At 34.9% G+C, this 18,549-nt stretch overlaps 3 protein-coding genes across 3 annotated transcripts; 2 read left to right on the top strand and 1 right to left on the bottom strand.

Moving 5' to 3' along the window:
- Positions 1 to 1,905: 1,905 nt before the first annotated feature.
- On the top strand, positions 1,906 to 3,340 carry LOC119066349 (acyl-protein thioesterase 1). The gene is made up of 5 exons (XM_037168765.1): positions 1,906 to 2,116; positions 2,268 to 2,299; positions 2,379 to 2,677; positions 2,752 to 2,996; positions 3,087 to 3,340. Exons 1-5 carry the CDS (start codon positions 2,066 to 2,068, stop codon positions 3,120 to 3,122), a joined length of 663 nt encoding a protein of 220 aa, XP_037024660.1. The 5' UTR covers positions 1,906 to 2,065; the 3' UTR covers positions 3,123 to 3,340.
- Positions 3,341 to 6,753: 3,413 nt separating this feature from the next.
- Positions 6,754 to 8,958, bottom strand: LOC119066342 (SET and MYND domain-containing protein 4-like). Its single transcript, XM_037168755.1, has 4 exons — positions 8,823 to 8,958; positions 8,120 to 8,706; positions 7,260 to 8,058; positions 6,754 to 7,194 (listed from the first exon to the last, which is right to left on the bottom strand). The coding sequence occupies exons 2-4, from the start codon at positions 8,694 to 8,696 to the stop codon at positions 6,849 to 6,851; spliced, it is 1,722 nt and encodes a 573-aa protein (XP_037024650.1). The 5' UTR covers positions 8,697 to 8,706; positions 8,823 to 8,958; the 3' UTR covers positions 6,754 to 6,848.
- A 954-nt stretch (positions 8,959 to 9,912) lies between these two features.
- On the top strand, positions 9,913 to 16,636 carry LOC119066344 (cytoplasmic protein NCK1). Its single transcript, XM_037168757.1, has 4 exons — positions 9,913 to 10,080; positions 10,569 to 11,446; positions 11,542 to 11,842; positions 11,917 to 16,636. The coding sequence occupies exons 2-4, from the start codon at positions 10,596 to 10,598 to the stop codon at positions 12,124 to 12,126; spliced, it is 1,362 nt and encodes a 453-aa protein (XP_037024652.1). The 5' UTR covers positions 9,913 to 10,080; positions 10,569 to 10,595; the 3' UTR covers positions 12,127 to 16,636.
- Positions 16,637 to 18,549: the final 1,913 nt, after the last annotated feature.

Here is an 18,549-nt window from a genome sequence, read left to right as displayed (position 1 = left end):
TTTCTGAGAAATTTTATCTGTAAATATTAATGGAACATAGTTCCAAACAAAGTCTATCATCGTCATGTTTGGGGATAGCGACATACTTGGACAATTTCGTTTTCTTTTCGTCTTTGTGGTGAGTGTATGCTGTTATGACTTGACTGTGACTTACAAGTTGGTCGCTATGTTGATTTTTCACGATAAACATAAGCCTGCATCAAGTAATAAAAGACTGGAAATGAAAATGACGTCAAAACTAATCTGTCGCACCTCATATGTGACCCTCTAAACCACTGTGTGTTGATTTGCTTTTATTAAATTGTTCCTCGTAAGCACTGACACTTTACTGTGTTCCCCGATCCAACAAGTGCAACTCTAAACTACTAAAGATGTTCCAGCAAAAATCGAATGAAAGAATTCTGGAAAAAATGTTACATAAAATTACTAGAACATCTTCAAAGTACGTCAATTCTACATCTACAGTGTTAAGCAGTGGTTAAAGCTCTCGAAAGCTCTTTAAAAGCAAAGACATAAATGTAATATGGTGTTTTAGCTTACCACTACAGAATTACAGTCGGCTATTGATCTGTCATTTATAGCTATCTTAAGAAGTTGAGACTATATACTTGATAGTCATATAAGAGATAAACAGACCTAGAAAGAAGTGCTTGGGAAACGAAAGGAACGTTTTCGAAGCAAAAAATCATTTTTGCACGGCTGTTTCTACAGAGCTCTTTTACATGATATTGCTAGAGGTAAGATAAATTCAAAACTAACACCCATGATTGTACCATTTTACTTTACCCTTAGCCATGTGACTGTAACGAGTTATTCTTATTCATCAAATTCAGCATAAATAACATTTTCAAATATTCTTTTGTATATTCATCTGACTCAATAGCGGCGGGTCAGGTTCCTTGACTGTCAATAAATGTATAAGGAAGCTCGGGAGATCCTCAAGGAGTAAGTGTGCTAATGATAAACGCTGAAAGTGTCCAGGTGTTACAAAAAATTTAATTTGGAACAGATGATAAGGAGTGATGTTAGAACATCTTTGGTTGTAAATCACCGCGGGAATGTATTTTTGTTAGGCGCCACACTTTTTACCTCGTTTCCCAGGGATATTCCCAAGACCAATAAGAATCAATAGCAATCTACAGATCTACTCATCCACTCCGGTCGATATTTCTTATTCCATTTATTGCAATGACAAAATTTCCATTTTTCCAATTTTTGTCGTCAAACTTTTTTACACTTCTCCAAAGGTAACTCCGAGAGATGAGTTTGAGTTTATTACATGTAAAAATCTTCTGGAAATCGCTCGAATTCACAGAATGGCCAGTCCGGGCTCGACAGAATTTAATACACGTTAAGTAATAGGTTCAATAACGCAAAAGTTATTCACAAAAGTTTTTTTCGAAATTCACCTAAAAAACTAAAAACGTATTTCAATAAAGAGACCTATTGGGAGGTGAGAAGGACAACTGACGTTATTCATTCGTCTGTTCTTCGTTTAGAACACCGCATTAGTGTAAAATTTTTGTTCTACATGGAAATTCGCTATGTTTTCTAATTTAGGAGTTGGTGTGGTTGTGGTAAGTGATTACACAAGAACTTTGTTGAACAATAATGAAGAACTAGATTTGCATTTTCTGAATATTAGTTGGGCACGCGCTCGCAACCGGATCGAAATACTAAAATAAAAAAATCTAGAATTTCATTTGTTGAACAAATTTTGTGTGGAATAATTTGCAAACTATAAGAACTTCCAACACAGAAAACATGTCGAATTTCACGTTTCTCTTTCTGTAGATGAATATTTAAATTAAACGCCATTAATGTATGGCTGCAATCTGATTTTGAAATGGCAACAGTCATCAGTATGATGACAGTAAGCGCAGTAAGCACAACCCCTCCAATAAATATTTCACTGTCACTTTTTTGACAGAAATATTAGCTCGTCCTCTAAAAAGATTTCTCAAATTAGATTAAACGTTCGAGGACAGTTTTGAGTTTAAATTACCTGAATAATATTGACAAAATTGGAAATTGCGTTCATAGGCAAGATTGCCAAGATATCGTAATGGCTCTAAATCCAGTGGTTTTAAAAGCATCGGCAAAACATACGTCTACGGTGAGTTCAACTATCAATCTTTTTTTTTTGTATTTATTTTCGAACGTGTACTCTGTACTGTACATGGTATTATAGCGTAAGCAAATTACATTAATGATTACACCGGAAAATAAAATCGATAATTTTCTTCTTCTTCATCTTTCTGATGCAGTTGATTTTCCTACATGGTCTCGGTGATACTGGGTGAGTGTTAACAGATTATTTTGCATGAAATTGCAATAAATTGGCGTCACATTTTCATGACGTTGTTCTTATCGTATAGACATGGCTGGGTCGAAGCAATGGGTGCAATTAGGCCGGCACACATGAAAGTAATTTGTCCAACCGCAAAAACAATGCCGGTAACATTGAATTCCGGTTTCGAAATGCCGTCATGGTTCGATTTAAAATCGTTGGAGATCAGCGGCGAAGAAGACACTGATGGGATAAAGAAAGCCGCCACAAACGTACACGCTATGATACAGTCGGAAATACAAGGCGGTATTCCGTCTAACCGCATCATACTGGGTGGATTTTCTCAAGGCGGAGCGTTGGCATTGTATGCCGGTTTGACATTTGCTGGTAAGACTGACATTCAGATAAAAATATTTAATTTCGACACTGACCGACTGGGGTATAATGTGATCCGTTTACAGAACCCCTTGCCGGTATTATGGCTCTATCGTGTTGGTTACCGCTAGGGAAATCGTTCCCAGCTGCACGAAAAGCACCCGACACTGTGCCGATTATTCAGTGTCACGGTGATTGTGATCCACTGGTCAAATACAGTTACGGCCAGCTGTCATCGAGTTTACTCAAAACGTTTATGAAAAACACTCAATTTACTACATATCGTGGCATGTCGCACAGTTCTTCGAACGATGAAATGGATGATTTAAAGGTAAATTGCTTGTTGATCCATTTATCGGTGCATAGGGTCGTGGTTTTTCGCTGGATGGAAATTTCAGTTTTGTTTCCGTTTATTTTGCAGACATTCATTGAGAAGTACATTCCCACAGCAGTTTAAGGCAATTAATTAAAAATTCATTAGAAAATGTTCACGTCATAAACGGACTCAAATCACACAAAATAATAATTACAACAACAAAAAAGCATGTTCCACAATATACTCCTCTTAGAGGCCATCAGTTCCGGTCAAGCAATTACTTAATTTTTTATTTGATATTAAAAGGTAAATATAATAATGCCGCATTGTACAACCAATATAAATATATTTAGAGAAAATTTTTTGTCTTGCGTGCACCTGACAAAGCACAGGGGTTGATCGCCGTTTATTTTTTATTTTCTTAGTTGATTTTCAATCCAATAAATTTAAACGAGTCAATTGTTAGTTTACTTTTTGTGAAAATTAATTGCGTAGTTCGAAACGTTTTCATGTTTTTAGTCGACTTTTTAATTTGATTGTGTAAATTCTAAAAGTTTATCGTTCAATAAAAACTCGCGTGTCAACTTTACATTAACATCGGTTGACTTGATAAAAAGCAGAATTTTTATTTTTCGATTATCGGCTTGTGTGATGAGCTTGTTGGTTCCTTTCGAAAATCGTAAACATTTGGTGTAGATTTACAAATTATTTATTCTCTTAAGCTACAGTTAATGTCAGCCGAATTTGTGTCTTTCTTTGCTTCAGCTGCTTTGTCAGCTGTAAATTATGCGTGCTTATACTCAAATGCAGTTGGTTCTCCGACCCTCTTAAATCCATCGAATACTTCCAACCATAAATTTTCGCAATAAGCGTATAAACAGGGCCGGATTAGCATTTACAGCGCCCTGGGCAACGAGCCTTGCAGCGCCGCATGAAAAATTTATTAAAGAAATTGTTTCGGAAACAATGTTTCCTACATTGTCAACCAAATCAAATAAAATGTTTTCAACATTTCCTCAAGAATATTATTTTCTAAGTAATGTGTAGTTAGAAATGGCGAGCGAGGCGAGGTGGCAAGCTTATGATAACATATAACCATATATGAATGAGAGATATATGATATAACCAGAGTTTTCGTGATTAATTCGCAAAACTTTCCCACAAACAAAAATCAAGTAAAGTTATAAAAAGGATTCGCTCGTATTTTTCGGGATTTTAAGTTTGAAGTTTGTAGAATGAATCCGAAACAATTTTTTCTTGAAATTCTTCTTGAAGAACAAATCAAATCAAACAAATTTATTTAGCAAATAGCTATTTTCAAATACAAAGTTCCATAATCACAGACATTGAAAAATGAACACTACATTTCAAATTTACATCACAATTCTATAGTTTCATTCAGGTGTTCTTTCAATTTACACTCGAATGTCCTCTCATTATTCTCACTTTTCACTTCCCTTGGAAGATCGTTAGAACATGAACGCGTTGTGAGGAAAAACCAAGAAAAAAACGTGAATTTTTGACACAATATTTGTGATACTGTTACAGTTTCATTATATTGCGAGATTTACTCTACTTGGTAAGGCAACGCACTGCTCCTAGCATGAACACTACTTTGACAAACGTCGAATTTGGAGGCTTTTGTGATGAGAGCTACCGCTTAAGATTGATTGTATTGTGTGTTTGAACTCACACAACTAAAACAAGTCACCTATCTTCACGAAAGAAACGCAGTGCCTACTGTGACTTCATCAGCCTCCAAATATTCCTTATGTTCATGCTAGGAGCAGTGCGTTGGGTAAGGTCATGATTCGGAAAAAACGACTTGCGTTGAAGCAATTTCAAGGATCTAGGACTCGGGATCCCAAAAGTATTGAAGTTTAGGGCACTCTAGAATGATCCTTTGTCTTCACCCTGAAAGTGTTAGATCTTGAAATTTAGGTAATTGGCCTTGGATTTCGACAAAAAAAATCGCGAATATATGCCATGAACAATTTTCAATGGGCGGAAACGGATTTGTTCTGCAGCTTTTCCAGCTGCTTTATTTGTTCCAAACTCCCGTTGTCCAGCGATCATGAGCAGGTTTCAGCTCATGAGGAATTTACAAAATTTTCGAAAATTCCTCATGAGCTAAAAGCTTTCCATCATCCGACTATCACCGGCGGCTGACGAAAATGAAGCAATGGAATGGTTATTGAAAATTATTTATAGTGTCTTCAGCCAGAAGCCTCAAAGTTCAACTTTTCTAAAGCAGGGCCATCATAAAAACGCTTTAAATAACCAAATACGAACAGCCTTGGGTTAGTCGATGTGCGTGTATTATTCAAAAATATCAAGTTAGATGTATATATGCATTTCTTGTAGCTCACATTTACCCCAAGAATGTAATGTACAGACGCAAGCGAAGCGAGCGCGAATTTTTTTTAATATTCTTAAAACAGCAACACAACGAGAAAGAATCAAATTTTTTTTAATCGACGTTGATTTGTTCATGACTTATGTTGAACGTGAAATGATTACACTGTCGAAAAAATTTAATTTCTCAGCGCCTCTATTTTCCCAGCGCCCTGGGCCGGGCCCACTTTGCCCATGGGTTAATCCGGCTCTGCGTATAAATGCAGTAAATCCTTGCCGGAAGCTTGTTGAAGTCCAGAACCCACGTTAAACTAATTGTTGATGAGAAACCTTTATTTTTACCAATTTTCGTTAACAAGGGTCTCGATAAATGAATTAAATATGGGGTCGAGACTGTGTAACAAACTTCCGGTAAGCATATAAAATACTGTCGCGATACACCTTGAAGATTAGCAGAATAGCAGAAAATTTTTATTGGTGATGTCCGAGGGTAAGAGAACCAACTTCATTTGAGAAACACCCTAGTGTTGTACCATGATTTTACCACTTAAGGATCTGATCGGAAGAGGTATTTTTGGGTTGACCTGAATCAAAAATCAGTTTACCTGACCTGAGAAAATCAGGGTGACCTGTGGGCAGGGACTGTTTTCGGGAAAACGTTTTCCCTTATTATCTTGAATTTTCCTTAATGAAACAGTTTCCCTATTTTTTACAAAAATTATTTTTGGGAAAATTCGAAAGCATTAATGAAAATTTGGGGAAATATGGGAAAATGATTTCCCAAAAATTTTCCCTGTCTATGGACTAAGGACCAGGTCAACCTGAACAGGTCAATCCAATTAAATATTTCACGTTACGTCCAAGTCTGACCCAAATTATCAAAATAGATTCAGGTCAAAGTTGGGTGCAAATGATCCTCCGATACTTTAGTGCGAATTAACATTTTTTGATACCTACACCTGCAGCGATGATTTCTGAAATAAGAGAGCAGTTTATTTGTAGGAATGGACCAGCTGGTAAAACAGCTATAGCAAACTTAGAGTCTAAGTCTTAGACACAAATTTGGTTGACATTAAGTGTATTCCGTCCGATGAAACTTCAACAGTGACATGTGGAACAGAATTACAATTGATTAACAGTTTATGATTGACCCCTTGGGGTAACAGGTCCATGTCGATTTAAACTAAATTTTCCCTAAATAAAAATGATCTTACGCTTCCCGATGAGCCCAATGTCACAGAACTCTTAATGATATCAAACAAAACAAAAAATCAGACTCTTTAGGTCTGCTGTCCGGCTACTAGTGATTAAAATTATATTATAAAACAAAATTGTCAGAAGAATCCTTCACGTTACCATAAATTTGAGTCTTCCATTCGTATTTCTACAGTTTTCTAGTTCTTAAAGAAACTCCACATTTGTTTGTCGAAGACGTTTATTTTCCCTATTTATTGTCGTAATTTCGACATGAGATTTCCATTTCATTGGCATGATTGATACTTCATAAAAACTCTAAAATCTTTCCGGCTTTGCCTTCAGTGAGTAGTTCGCCACTAAGATGTGCAGGCACATTTTCAAATTTTCTTGAGCCTCAGCGATTTGCCGACAAGGATAGTGACTGTCGAAATTCTTCAAGTATTGACAATATCGTTTCAGATTGTTCGAGGCGAATTCCTCATCCAGTAAAGTCAATTTCTCTATATCCCTATCCGAATGAATATCCGGCATATTCGGAGCCATTGGCAATTCTATTATGGTGCCATAGTCGTTACGACATGCACAGCAATTACATGTAAAATTGTATTGGAACATCAATGATTCTTGACGGTTTTCTTTCGTCATCATACAGTGATGGTAGCTGAAGGAGAAAAAAAAAAGATTGTTGGTCAGTCAGAAGATCACAAGGATCATCACCAATCCTACCCGTAATTATCGAACAATTGTTCTCCCCGTTGAATCACGCGCAACGCGAATACCATCATTTTTCGGCCGATTGACATTCGACAAATATTTGGAGCACACGAGTGATTAAGCAAACTACAAAATGGATAGGCACCGTTGGCGTATTCTATTCCGGCCATTGACGGTGTCTCCGCTAAATCTAATGTGTGAAAGTTTGTCGGAGCAGTCTGTAAATGTCGGTACAAAATTTCAACGAATGCCGATTGACTGTCGTCGGTTGTTAGGATGTCCTTCAGTTTGGTGTGTTTCAGCAACTGATTCTTCAACACAGCAGCGATGGTAGCTCTTTGAAATAGATCGGATGCTTTTCGTTTTTCTTCATTTGTTGCTAAACAATGGATCGGTTTGTAACGCTCCAAAGCACTTAAGTTCCTGGTATGATCCAACGAAAATGTCGTTGCATTTGAAGATTCGTTTTCTCTACAAAATTGCATCATCTCGTCGATCGATTCAAATGACTGCAAAGCCTTCAGTGTGACTCGTAAGGCGGTCATGTGTATTTTATTAAAAAGTGTCGCTAGACAGTCGATAATGGGACACTCAAATTGGTGATGCTCCTCGTAGGCTTGCTTCAAGCAACCCTCTGAACAGAACATGGCATTGGTGCAGAGTGGACACGGAATCAAATTGAGATTATTCTCAGCGAGACAGTTGGTACATCTGTGGTATCGGCTGGTATTTTGTAAATACACAGCGTACGGTTCTTCGATTGCTACTACTTCGCCAGGACTCAGCTCAATATTCGTTGTAATGTATCGCCCTGAAGAGGATTTAGCTGGTCAGTGAAAAGTCTTCACAAAAACAAAAATGAACCAACCGACCTTCTTCCTGACTCTCTTGCATCTCTAAACAATTGGCAATAAACGGAATCTGTGGATTGGCTTCGATTTGCAATTGTGGAACATAATTATTTTGTGCCGGCTTGAATTCGTTGTTAATGTGCTCCAAACAGTCGGTTTCTCTTTTTAGCAGCTTGTCCATAAGTCGTTTTGGATAACCAGCCTTTTTGGCCAACTCAATGTTTTGACCGCACTGTTCATACATCTTCCATTTGAAATAAACAGCTGATCGATTGGCATATCCAATGGCCAACTCTTCACAGTTTTCCTTAGTGTCCGCCAGACAGATACTATGATTATACAGCTCAAGTGCCTCAAATGTCTTGCGTTGGGCAAATAACTCATTTCCTTTTTGTCTTAGCTCCTTCGACCGGTTGTTGTTTTTGGCATTGCGTAGGTCACATTTCGGAATGCGATCATACTCTACGAGTAGGTCTTCAACAAATTTCACTTTGTCAGCGTTTGTTTCACATAGTTTGAAGGCCTTCGATATAGGTACTATCTTTTCGGACTTGGTAAGTGTTGCGATTAATTCATCATTGACTGCATAAATGTCCATTCCAAAAGTTCTGCTGAAACAACAAAGTATGTAGAGTTGTCGAATGTTAACTGAGACGATGAGAAATGAACAGGAAAAATAAAATTAAACTGGCAACGACCTATGTTCGAACTAAATCACCCCTACCTATAAATCAATTTTTTCTATAAAAAAATTGTTTCGTCAACCACAAAAGGCAAAAACTATTTTTGTTTCACATAAAAATAAGTCAATGAGAATCTTAACACAATCGGTATCTTCTTTTGATATTTTGTACTAGTTTCATTGTGTCTTTCATTATCAAATGAACAATACGAGAGCTATACAAAAACTGAAACACAAAGATTGTCTGTGTTTCCAATTCGACCAACTTTATTTTCTAATTGGAATCAGTTAGCTGATCTATGCATGGGGTTTGATAAGTCGCAATTGTCTTATTGATATTTATAGAACGGACACTTGAGTGCGTATAGCATCTAATATAACCTAATAATAGAGTGTTCCAGTGTTTATTATAAACCGAATTGTGGTCTCAACTATCCGAAAACTGTGCTAACTGTTCGAACTGGAGCAACTTATAGCAGAAAAAACAAAAAGGTCATTTGAGGCTTCTAACAAGAAATTTTCATTCATGATTCACTCTTTTATTGGATCAATTAAATCTTTACATGAATCGTTGATAAATAAGTCTCAATAAACCCAACTGGGGTTATATGAGCAATGAGTATTTGGGTTGGTATTTGTGCATAATGCTATGTTATTACGCTAAATGCTAAAACTCTGATTTTAAACTCAACAAATTTTGTTTTGTATTTTGTATAAACAGCTGGAATCAGGCCATTGCATTCAGCCTGTTTATTCATAAAATACTTGTAGACTATGACGATTGTATTTAACGATAGAGTTTAAAATGGCATTGAAGTTAATGACTCAGTTCAGAACAACTTTATTGATCTTAAAATACAATTTCCATAAGTCCAAAATCCTAAGTTATTGTGTCCCGAGTAACCTTACATCACTGTAGTGTCGCTCACTTCTCGAATATTATTAATTATAACTTTATCTCACAGTTTCAAGTGATGCAAATATAGTGGAACTCTGTGATTCAAAAGGTTGTTGATCATCATACAGAAAATTCGTAACAAATCGAAGTTTTGTAGTAGATGAACACCGAAAAATGAACGCACCCTCAACGATAAAATGAATCTTTCAAACATTCATTTTGTGTAAAAAGAGAGAGTTTCTTTTTTGTCAGAGTGAAAGAAGAAAGATTGGTGTTTGTCCAAAAAAGTTGTGTGATCTGTTACCAAAAGTTCCATTTATTTTGTTAAATACTTAATTAAATATCGCAAATTTTGGACTATGTGCTTGCTAAAAGTGTGAACAATGTTTGCAGAATAAAGATGTGAGTTAATTTGACGAGGTTTTCGATAGTTTTAACAACAAAAGGCTGTCATTATTACAATGATGGATGTCAGACTTTTGGGCGGATGAATTTTTTTTTTGCACTACTTGGGGTGACTTTTCGTTGGATAATGTTCCGGTTATTATTTTCGATGGAAATTCCATGTTTTCGTGTATCGATAAATCGACATTTATCATTAAATGATAAAGAATGCGTGTGTACAACAAAATTGAATACACACAAACACTCCGTTAAAATGGTAGAAATTGTAGAACGATTGTTGAGTAGGGCACTCCAGACTTGATTGGGGTGAGGACTGATGAAGTATGTTGTACTTGTGTAATTAATGTTTACATTGTTCGGTACAAATCGACCCTTAGTCTAGGCTGCAAATATTGTAACGAACTGAAAATTATATTGAGCGAAACGGCAATGCCGGTAATTTTTTGTTGGCACGACCATAATTTATTCACTGTTTGTGTTCACAGATTTTCTTGGTTGTTTTGATCAAGATTATGTTGGAGACGCGTTTGGTTCGGAACATCCCTGATTCCTCCATTGATTCGTCTTTGCCAAATTGTGGATGGCAGTTGCAACAACAATCAAATATCAATACTAGCGAATGCAAAGCTGTTAGTTTTAGTAGTAAAATTGATAATTCAAATTCAAACAAAGCGAATAATAGTCTGATGGCAGCGAATATGAAGCATGGTAAGACACAGGAGGATGTCTGTTATGTGGTCGCAAAATATGATTACGGTGCACAAGGAACGCAAGAACTAGATTTGCGAAAAAATGAACGATATTTACTGTTAGACGATTCGAAGCATTGGTGGAGAGTACAGAACAATAGAAATCAGTCAGGCTATGTGCCCAGTAATTATGTAAAGAAAGAGAAACCGTCGCTGTTCGACAGTATCAAGAAGAAAGTGAAAAAAGGATCCGGTTCGAAAACTCTGCCCAATTGCTCACCCTCGCGTCAAATCGATAGTCCGACAATGAATCGAAGACTGCCACCAGATCCGTCGGAAGCGATTGGCACAGCTATCGTCAAATATAATTACCAAGCACAACAAGCAGATGAATTGCCATTAACCAAAGGAACGAGAATACTAATTTTAGAGAAATCAAATGACGGCTGGTGGCGAGGACAAAGTGGAAATGCCGTCGGTTGGTTTCCGAGCAACTACACAACAGAAGAATGCGACAATAATGACGAACAATTGCACACCTACGCGATGGCGGAAAACGTTTTAGACATTGTCGTTGCTTTATATTCATTCAATTCCAATAACGATCAAGAGCTGTCGTTCGAGAAAGGAGATCGTCTAGAAATTTTGGATAGACCAGCATCCGATCCCGAATGGTAAGTTTAGTTTAACTGGAATAATGTCTGAATGCGGGGTTGCAATTCCGTTCAAACTGTTTATCGACCTGTTGTGACGATCGAATTAATTTCAGGTACAAAGCCCGAAACAACACCGGTCAAGTTGGTTTAGTACCCCGTAACTATCTGCAAGAACTTTCCGAATACTTAGCGCAACCATATCGCGGTTGTCTTCCCGGTAATGATTCAGTGGATCGTCGAAATGATCAATCATCACTACCACCACCACCAGCGTCTGCGCAGCCACCGATGGATCGACCGAATTTAGCTGGAAAAACGTGGTACTACGGTGCTATAACACGTAATCAATGCGACACTGTGCTGAATTCTCATGGTCATGACGGTGACTTTTTAATACGAGACAGTGAGACTAATGTAAGTGTGTTAAAGGAAAAACGATCCATCTGAACCATTGGATTAGGGAATCATTCGTTTTTCGTTATTTACAGATGGGTGACTACTCTGTGTCTTTGAAAGCGCCAGGTCGGAACAAACACTTCCGTGTGCATGTTGAGAACAATATGTTTTGTATCGGTCAACGAAAGTTTCACAATTTAGATCAACTAGTGGATCACTACCAAAGAGCACCCATTTATACAAATAAGCAAGGCGAGAAATTGTATCTGGTACGATCGTTACCGAAAGCGAATGGAACTTAAGGAACGGGTTAGTAGAAAAATGTAATTCGCTCGTAAACAATTTAAATTAAATAGAAGACAAAGAGTGAAACAAAAAATAACAAAACCACAAGAGGAGCGGCTTTGCTACGATTTATTTATGAAGAGAGAAAAAAAAACCTTTTTTTGTGCGCAAAGCGAATATAGGTTTCGTTTTGCTGATAAGACAGACAGAATAAACAAACTATTTATATAAACGATAGAAATCTAAGTTAATTTAACAAGCGAAAAATTAAAACAAAAAAATCGTGGAACTTACATTGAACAAACCAATTTATTCCAAAATTCCGCACTTGAGATTATTGATGAATTTTACCTAGACAAATAGATCGTTCGTTCGATTTCGATCGATTTGATTTTTCGGTTCATTTTGGAATTTAAAAAAATCATTCGTTTAACGAACAAGTTCAGGGAAGGCTATGGGCGCAGCTTAAAGTAAAAATAAATATTCAAAGGTTAATTTCGAGAGTGAAATAGATGCATTGATTTGATGCTGATCGACAATGGATGTTCTTCATATCTTCGGACATATTTTTGTCCCTTTTAATTTTGTCGAATGTTCATAGGGTTGATCGCCGTTTTGATACAAAAGTAAGGTACACTCGTACACAAGTTTAAATTAAGAGGTCGTTGCATACGTGATATCTCATTATTGATGTTCGCGCCATTTTTTAAAGAGAAAATAGAGTGCAGATCAGGATGACAGTTACTCAACTTTGCTTTACCAATTTTTAAGAAATCCTAAACAGGGACGCCATCACCTAGTACAAAAAGTCAATTTTTAATTCCACATACGTTACCACAGTACCACTGTACAGCATTACGACGCGTACTGTACTCCGTAACGTCAATGTTACATGTGGAATCTAGCTCGAATTGAATGAAATTATTCAACGAGTGAAGAAAAGTTGGTAATTGCATTTGTTTGAGGCCAGAGCGCAGCGAGTGCAACAAGTCACCCGACAAAATGTAATTTCAAACTTTTTCCAGCCTTTTTTTTCGCTTTTAAATAAACAAACATTTTACCGTTTTTCACAACTTAGACTTTCGAAGTTTTAGCGGATGGGAGAAAATGAGAATTTTCTCGCCTGCGCTGTGAAAAATGTATGGTTGCAGTTATCGCCAGAATTTTGTATCAATCCCGAAAATCCGATGTGAAAGAGCCATCACGTATGCATAAGCCTTCCGTATAAAATTTGTTCTGCCGTCGCTGAAGATGACCAAGCGACAATAACAATTTTTGTGTCCTCATCCTTTTTATCGGAGTGTTCAGGAAAGTTAAAAGTTCGTTATTTAGATTGAATCCATCCCTAACAACAAGTACATCTCCGTAGGCAAATTGAGATGACTTTCAATTAACTTTTTTGGCATAAAAGATAAGTTTTTGATTTCGTAATTTTTTTAGATTTGAACAATGAGATCCATAACGTATCCACCAACACATGTAGTTAAATTAGGATGAACAAAAATTACTACAAATAACATTGACTGATCACAATCCACACTCACTTTTCATGTACGTTGTTTTCTATCATTTTGCTGATCATTTGCTGCGATTCTTTCAGTTTGTCTGTATAGCTAGGACGGAAAAGAATGTTGGAAGTTACGGATTGTGAATATATTTTATACAAGAAGTAGAGAGTGCGAAAGATTGAAATTGTTTATGTGAAGAAATTTTAAATTTGTACAAACATTTTTTTCGGAATTTCGTTTTGACTTTTGGTTATCATGGAATTGAAAATAAATTTTGATTTTAAATTGAAAAATTCAGTTGTGCACAATGATAAATTCTAAAAAGAAACCCCTCTCCTCTATTAACTATATTAATTCGTCTTAATTGCATAGAGTATATATTAATGAATTTCACTAAATTGAGCCGATATTGTAGAGTCATAGAGAGATTTAAATAAACGGTAACACCCACACACAACCACCACCCACTATAAAAACAACAATTATAATTAGAAAACTAAACTATAATAAAACAAAATAATAAAAAAATGAAACACAAAAATATTGCTTTAAAAATCACGCAAATTTATTAAAAAACCTTTTCCGGCCAATTACAAAATAAAAAAAAATTAAATTAAGAGAAATATGAATAACCGAAAGTTACAAGATGAAATTACTTAAACAATTCGATCGACCAAAATATTGTGAGCGAACATAAAATTTAGAATGAAAATTAGGTTTTCATTTTATTGAAATTATTTTCCCGAGTTTTTTTTTGTAATGTTCTTTTTCGGAGTCCAACTCGCGTCATTATGTGTGAAAGAGTGTTTAGATTTCGTTCCGTTCTTTTTTATAACAATTTAAATAAATAAACATACAGTAAAAAGTCACAAGAGTTATGAGTGAGAGTGACGGTTAATTTGACGGTGAATTGACGGTAAAGTGACAGGGAAAAAAATGAGATACAAAAAACAACAAGATAAATCGAAAGCTTACCGTAAAAAATTTTTAAAACCAAAAGTGAGAAGAAAATCACATAAGGATAATAAAGAGGACATGATGGACTAAATTAGAAAATAAACAGAAAAGTTTCTACCGCATTTTTATATATATACCAATTTATAATTCAAACAAAAGTATTCCTAAAAAAAAATTAAAAAGAAAAAAATTAGGAAGAAACAACAAAATAAATTAATTAATTTACACATCGTCATAAAAACGAATCCAATATTTCGGTGTAAGAATATAATCGTAACGTACTTTTTTACCGAACACTTTTGTAGAAACTTTTTTACAATTTTTTTAATCAGAAAAATTTGTGACGAATGGCCTTTGGTAAAAAAAATTTGTTTTCGGAATGAACATACACAATTAAGAATCGAGTCATTGTGATAAGAGTGACCATTGATTGGAGGATTTTTTTATCATAAAATTATTGACTGTCTGTGAGTTGTTTGTTGGTTTGTCTTTTACATTTCAACAACACTCGGAAATTGTTAGAATCGGGAGAAATTTCGGGTCACTAGAAAATGACTTAGGGTTAGGAATGGAAATTATGACACGGAAGCATTTTTTTTATTGAATCCGGGGCAATATAATGTATATTCAATAGGAAGCAGGGGATCACTTGGTTTGTGGGTTGATGAAGAATTTAAAAAAAACGTCGTGTTGAGATGTGAACTTCAGGACACGTGAACATTGACCTTTTGAGCGGACATTGCTTATAAAAAATAAACTTTGTAGTCGGTAAGGACGCTTGTTTGATTATTTAGGGAAGACATTAGTTTCGTTTACTAAGTCTTTACGTTCAAAAGGTATATCATTTGTAGGGTAGAACCAACAAGTCTAATGGACGACATTTCATGAAAATTAACATGACGTCATGCACTCAAATTTTAAAAAACTCGGCAATCAAAATCGTAAAATCTCATTAATTTAAAGTATTTGAAACTCAATATACCAAGAAAAGTAGTTATCACTACTCTTACGCGTTCCAGAAATATCTAGAAAACTGTGGATGATTTGACGGTCCACAGCTTTGTTTGGTTCCACAACTTTACGTACTCAATGTAAAAACATTACGTATGCATGTTTGCCTAATGTGAATACTTAAAATGGGTTTCTTGGTTCAATGTACTGGGCGCAGAAACTGCTGCTGATTCTTTGATAAGGATATTATGTGAAAAGTTGGAATCGAATGTATTCCACTAGATTAGCGATTTTAACGTAGTGCAATGACGTCAATTGAGGTATATACATGCCGAAAACGGCGATCCAGTTCTGAATGAAATGCGTCACCTTTTTGTTGGTGATACCATCGAATTTTGTAAAAACAAATTTTTTTTCGGTGAAACTCATAACCAGTGAAATGACTAAATTGTAAATTAAATAATGGGAAGACTAAGTTTTTGAACCATTTGTTGTACATAAGTTTTTTTTTATTATTTTTTTGCTCAAAATAAGTTTTTGTTTTTTTTTTAACTCAACTTTTTGTTTTTTGTTGTTTTTTATTTTGTTTGTTTCTTTAATTTAATTGCGACTTTAACTTTAGGTCACTTCAGAGAAGTCATTTTTAGCATTAATTTTTTGTTTGTTTTGATTTTTTCTTACATATTTCTAAAAACATGCATTGTCATCATCCCCGTTTCCGCCGGTATGCAAAATATTCGTAATTTCAATTAAATTTCTAGAAGAATGATCAATGAGAGAATGTGAAAGAAATGTACGGTTAGAGAGAGAGTAAAAAATCACAGATTTCTTTGCCATATCTACTAAATAAAATGACTAAATTTTTGGGTTAAGCTCTAAAACAAGATGAAATCAATAACTAAAATATTAATTAATATAATCGCAAAAAACGACGTAATATATAAAAACAAAACAGAAAATTAAAAATTAATTTATTGAAAAAAAGTGAAAAATTGAAGAAAAAAAAATGAATTGAAATCACAGGTAAAATTTTCTTTTCTTTTCTTTGTAAATAAAATTAATCAAATACTCAAACATGAATTAAGAAATGGATAGAAATTTGAATACAGAAGAATACAGAAACAAAACTACAAACATGAGAAAATATTCGTTGTATAATTGTGTGTAGATGTTTGGTACTATTCCACTAAATGAATGATAAGGTACACAAGAATATATTCAAATTGCATAAACATTTTAATAAATTAAATATTTCTAATAATTCAATTTGGTTAATAAAATAATTTTTAGCTTGAACATACAACATTCTTTGACTCTTTCTGTTGAAGCAGACGCTGCGTCTTTGTTCGGAACTGCAAGTTACTAGAAATTACATCATTTGTTTGAAAAAATGTATTACAAAACCTACTTTGAGAAACTCTCCTGGTAAGTATACAACAAAAAAAAACGCAAAAAAGATGAAAAAATACTTCTTCTAATTCCAATAAATGGGAATTGATTTCTTTGTAACAACGCCACAAAATAAGCTAAGCTGGGATTAATAACGAATTGTACCAGCGACAATATCGTCAACTGTAGTGCCGAGTTCAAATATCGTCAGGTAAATTAAAAAAAAAAAATCTGATTAAAAAATCACTTTTCCTGCTAATAATAAACAGATGTCAGCACATCTGAATTGAAAGTAATTCCCGAAGGAATTAAATTTTAATTCCAAAAAAGATTCGGTCGCGTACTGTCAATCCCTAAATGATTGATATCTACTTCCTTCTAGCTGTGCGTTATGTGAGATTTTATCGCGAAACAGACAGTGACAGTATTACTCCGGACTTTTCCATTAATGTACTTAACACAAGGAAATCCGAAAAGAATTTTACTCAAGCTATCAAGGAATTGACTAAGAGTGACAAGAGTGAACATTTTGTGACAACAAACATTTTCAAAGGATTTGTATCTGTACTTTCAATCAAGGGAATGATTTATGTTTCGGTTAACACTTCCTATTAAGTCGCGGCTGCCGGTTGAGTATTCGCAAAACATAAAAATCTAGCTCTTCAATCGGTAAAAGAAATTTGTAGTTTACAAATAGACCACCATTTCTTAATCAAACACCAACATGATCAATAATGTGATTGCTGTAATGTACAAGACGAGGTATAAGACTGCTTTAGTCCAGAAATTGAGATATCTATTGAGATACAATCATCTAACAAACAAATCGTGTCAATTATTTAGTGTTTCAAGAAACACCAACCTGCACTTTTTGCTACAACTCAAATAATGTTGCAAATGAAGTTTTCGTTAAAATTTAATCTTGTTGAACCAATTAATTGTTGGAAAATAATAACAGAAAATCCTTTGAACAAAGCTTCGTAAATTACTGTTTCAACAATGGACAATCAGCAACGTTCGTTCTTCAAATGAAATTGCTTCTAAAAAGTTTTAATGGCACACTTCATTTACCAAATAATAAACAAAAACTTAGCAAAAACACAGGAAAATAACTCTGTACCAATTATCAAGAAAGTTTACTTCTCAGCACAGTTTGTCACAGTTTTTCTTTTGCCGTAATTACACCACCTGAAATGCTGAAAAATTTATTTATAATTTCAAGTTTAAGTTTCTATCTAAATTACTATTCAGTGTACCGCTACAAACATAAAATATTCAAAATCATTAAGAAGGAAAAGCACAAATAATGCTGTCGTTTCAGGGCAGCAGTGGCATTTTTTGCATTTATAACGAAAACGTTGCAATTTTTCTTCGGTTCGCTATTTAGAAGTGAGATTAACAATTTACAGGCTGCAAGTATGCATCAGTATAACTGATGAGTCTATTGCTTCTTTTGACCTACGTATTTTGAATAAAATAATGCAAAATCTTTTACTTTATTAGTTTCAACATTCATTTGGTATATAAGATCTCATCAGTCAGAGCTTACCGCTTTTATTGTCGACGCCATCAATGACAGATGAAGAACTCTCCGTTAAATATTTCACTATCCGACTTTTTAATTGCAGAAATATT

This window comes from Bradysia coprophila, chromosome IV (assembly GCF_014529535.1).
Source record: "Bradysia coprophila strain Holo2 chromosome IV, BU_Bcop_v1, whole genome shotgun sequence".
NCBI classification, from domain to species: Eukaryota; Metazoa; Arthropoda; class Insecta; order Diptera; family Sciaridae; genus Bradysia; species Bradysia coprophila.
This window is presented reverse-complemented; position numbering and strand designations above follow the sequence as displayed.

Coding starts and splice junctions, on each gene's coding strand:
- LOC119066349 (XM_037168765.1), top strand. CDS start 2,066: ATGGCTCTAAATCCAGTGGTTTTAAAAGCATCGGCAAAACATACGTCT. Junction 2,300..2,378: donor CATGGTCTCGGTGATACTGG/GTGAGTGTTAAC, acceptor CTTATCGTATAG/ACATGGCTGGGTCGAAGCAA. Junction 2,997..3,086: donor ATGAAATGGATGATTTAAAG/GTAAATTGCTTG, acceptor TTTATTTTGCAG/ACATTCATTGAGAAGTACAT.
- LOC119066342 (XM_037168755.1), bottom strand. CDS start 8,696: ATGGACATTTATGCAGTCAATGATGAATTAATCGCAACACTTACCAAG. Junction 8,059..8,119: donor GCAAGAGAGTCAGGAAGAAG/GTCGGTTGGTTC, acceptor AATCCTCTTCAG/GGCGATACATTACAACGAAT. Junction 7,195..7,259: donor CAATTGTTCGATAATTACGG/GTAGGATTGGTG, acceptor TTTCTCCTTCAG/CTACCATCACTGTATGATGA.
- LOC119066344 (XM_037168757.1), top strand. CDS start 10,596: ATGTTGGAGACGCGTTTGGTTCGGAACATCCCTGATTCCTCCATTGAT. Junction 11,447..11,541: donor CCAGCATCCGATCCCGAATG/GTAAGTTTAGTT, acceptor AATTAATTTCAG/GTACAAAGCCCGAAACAACA. Junction 11,843..11,916: donor TACGAGACAGTGAGACTAAT/GTAAGTGTGTTA, acceptor CGTTATTTACAG/ATGGGTGACTACTCTGTGTC.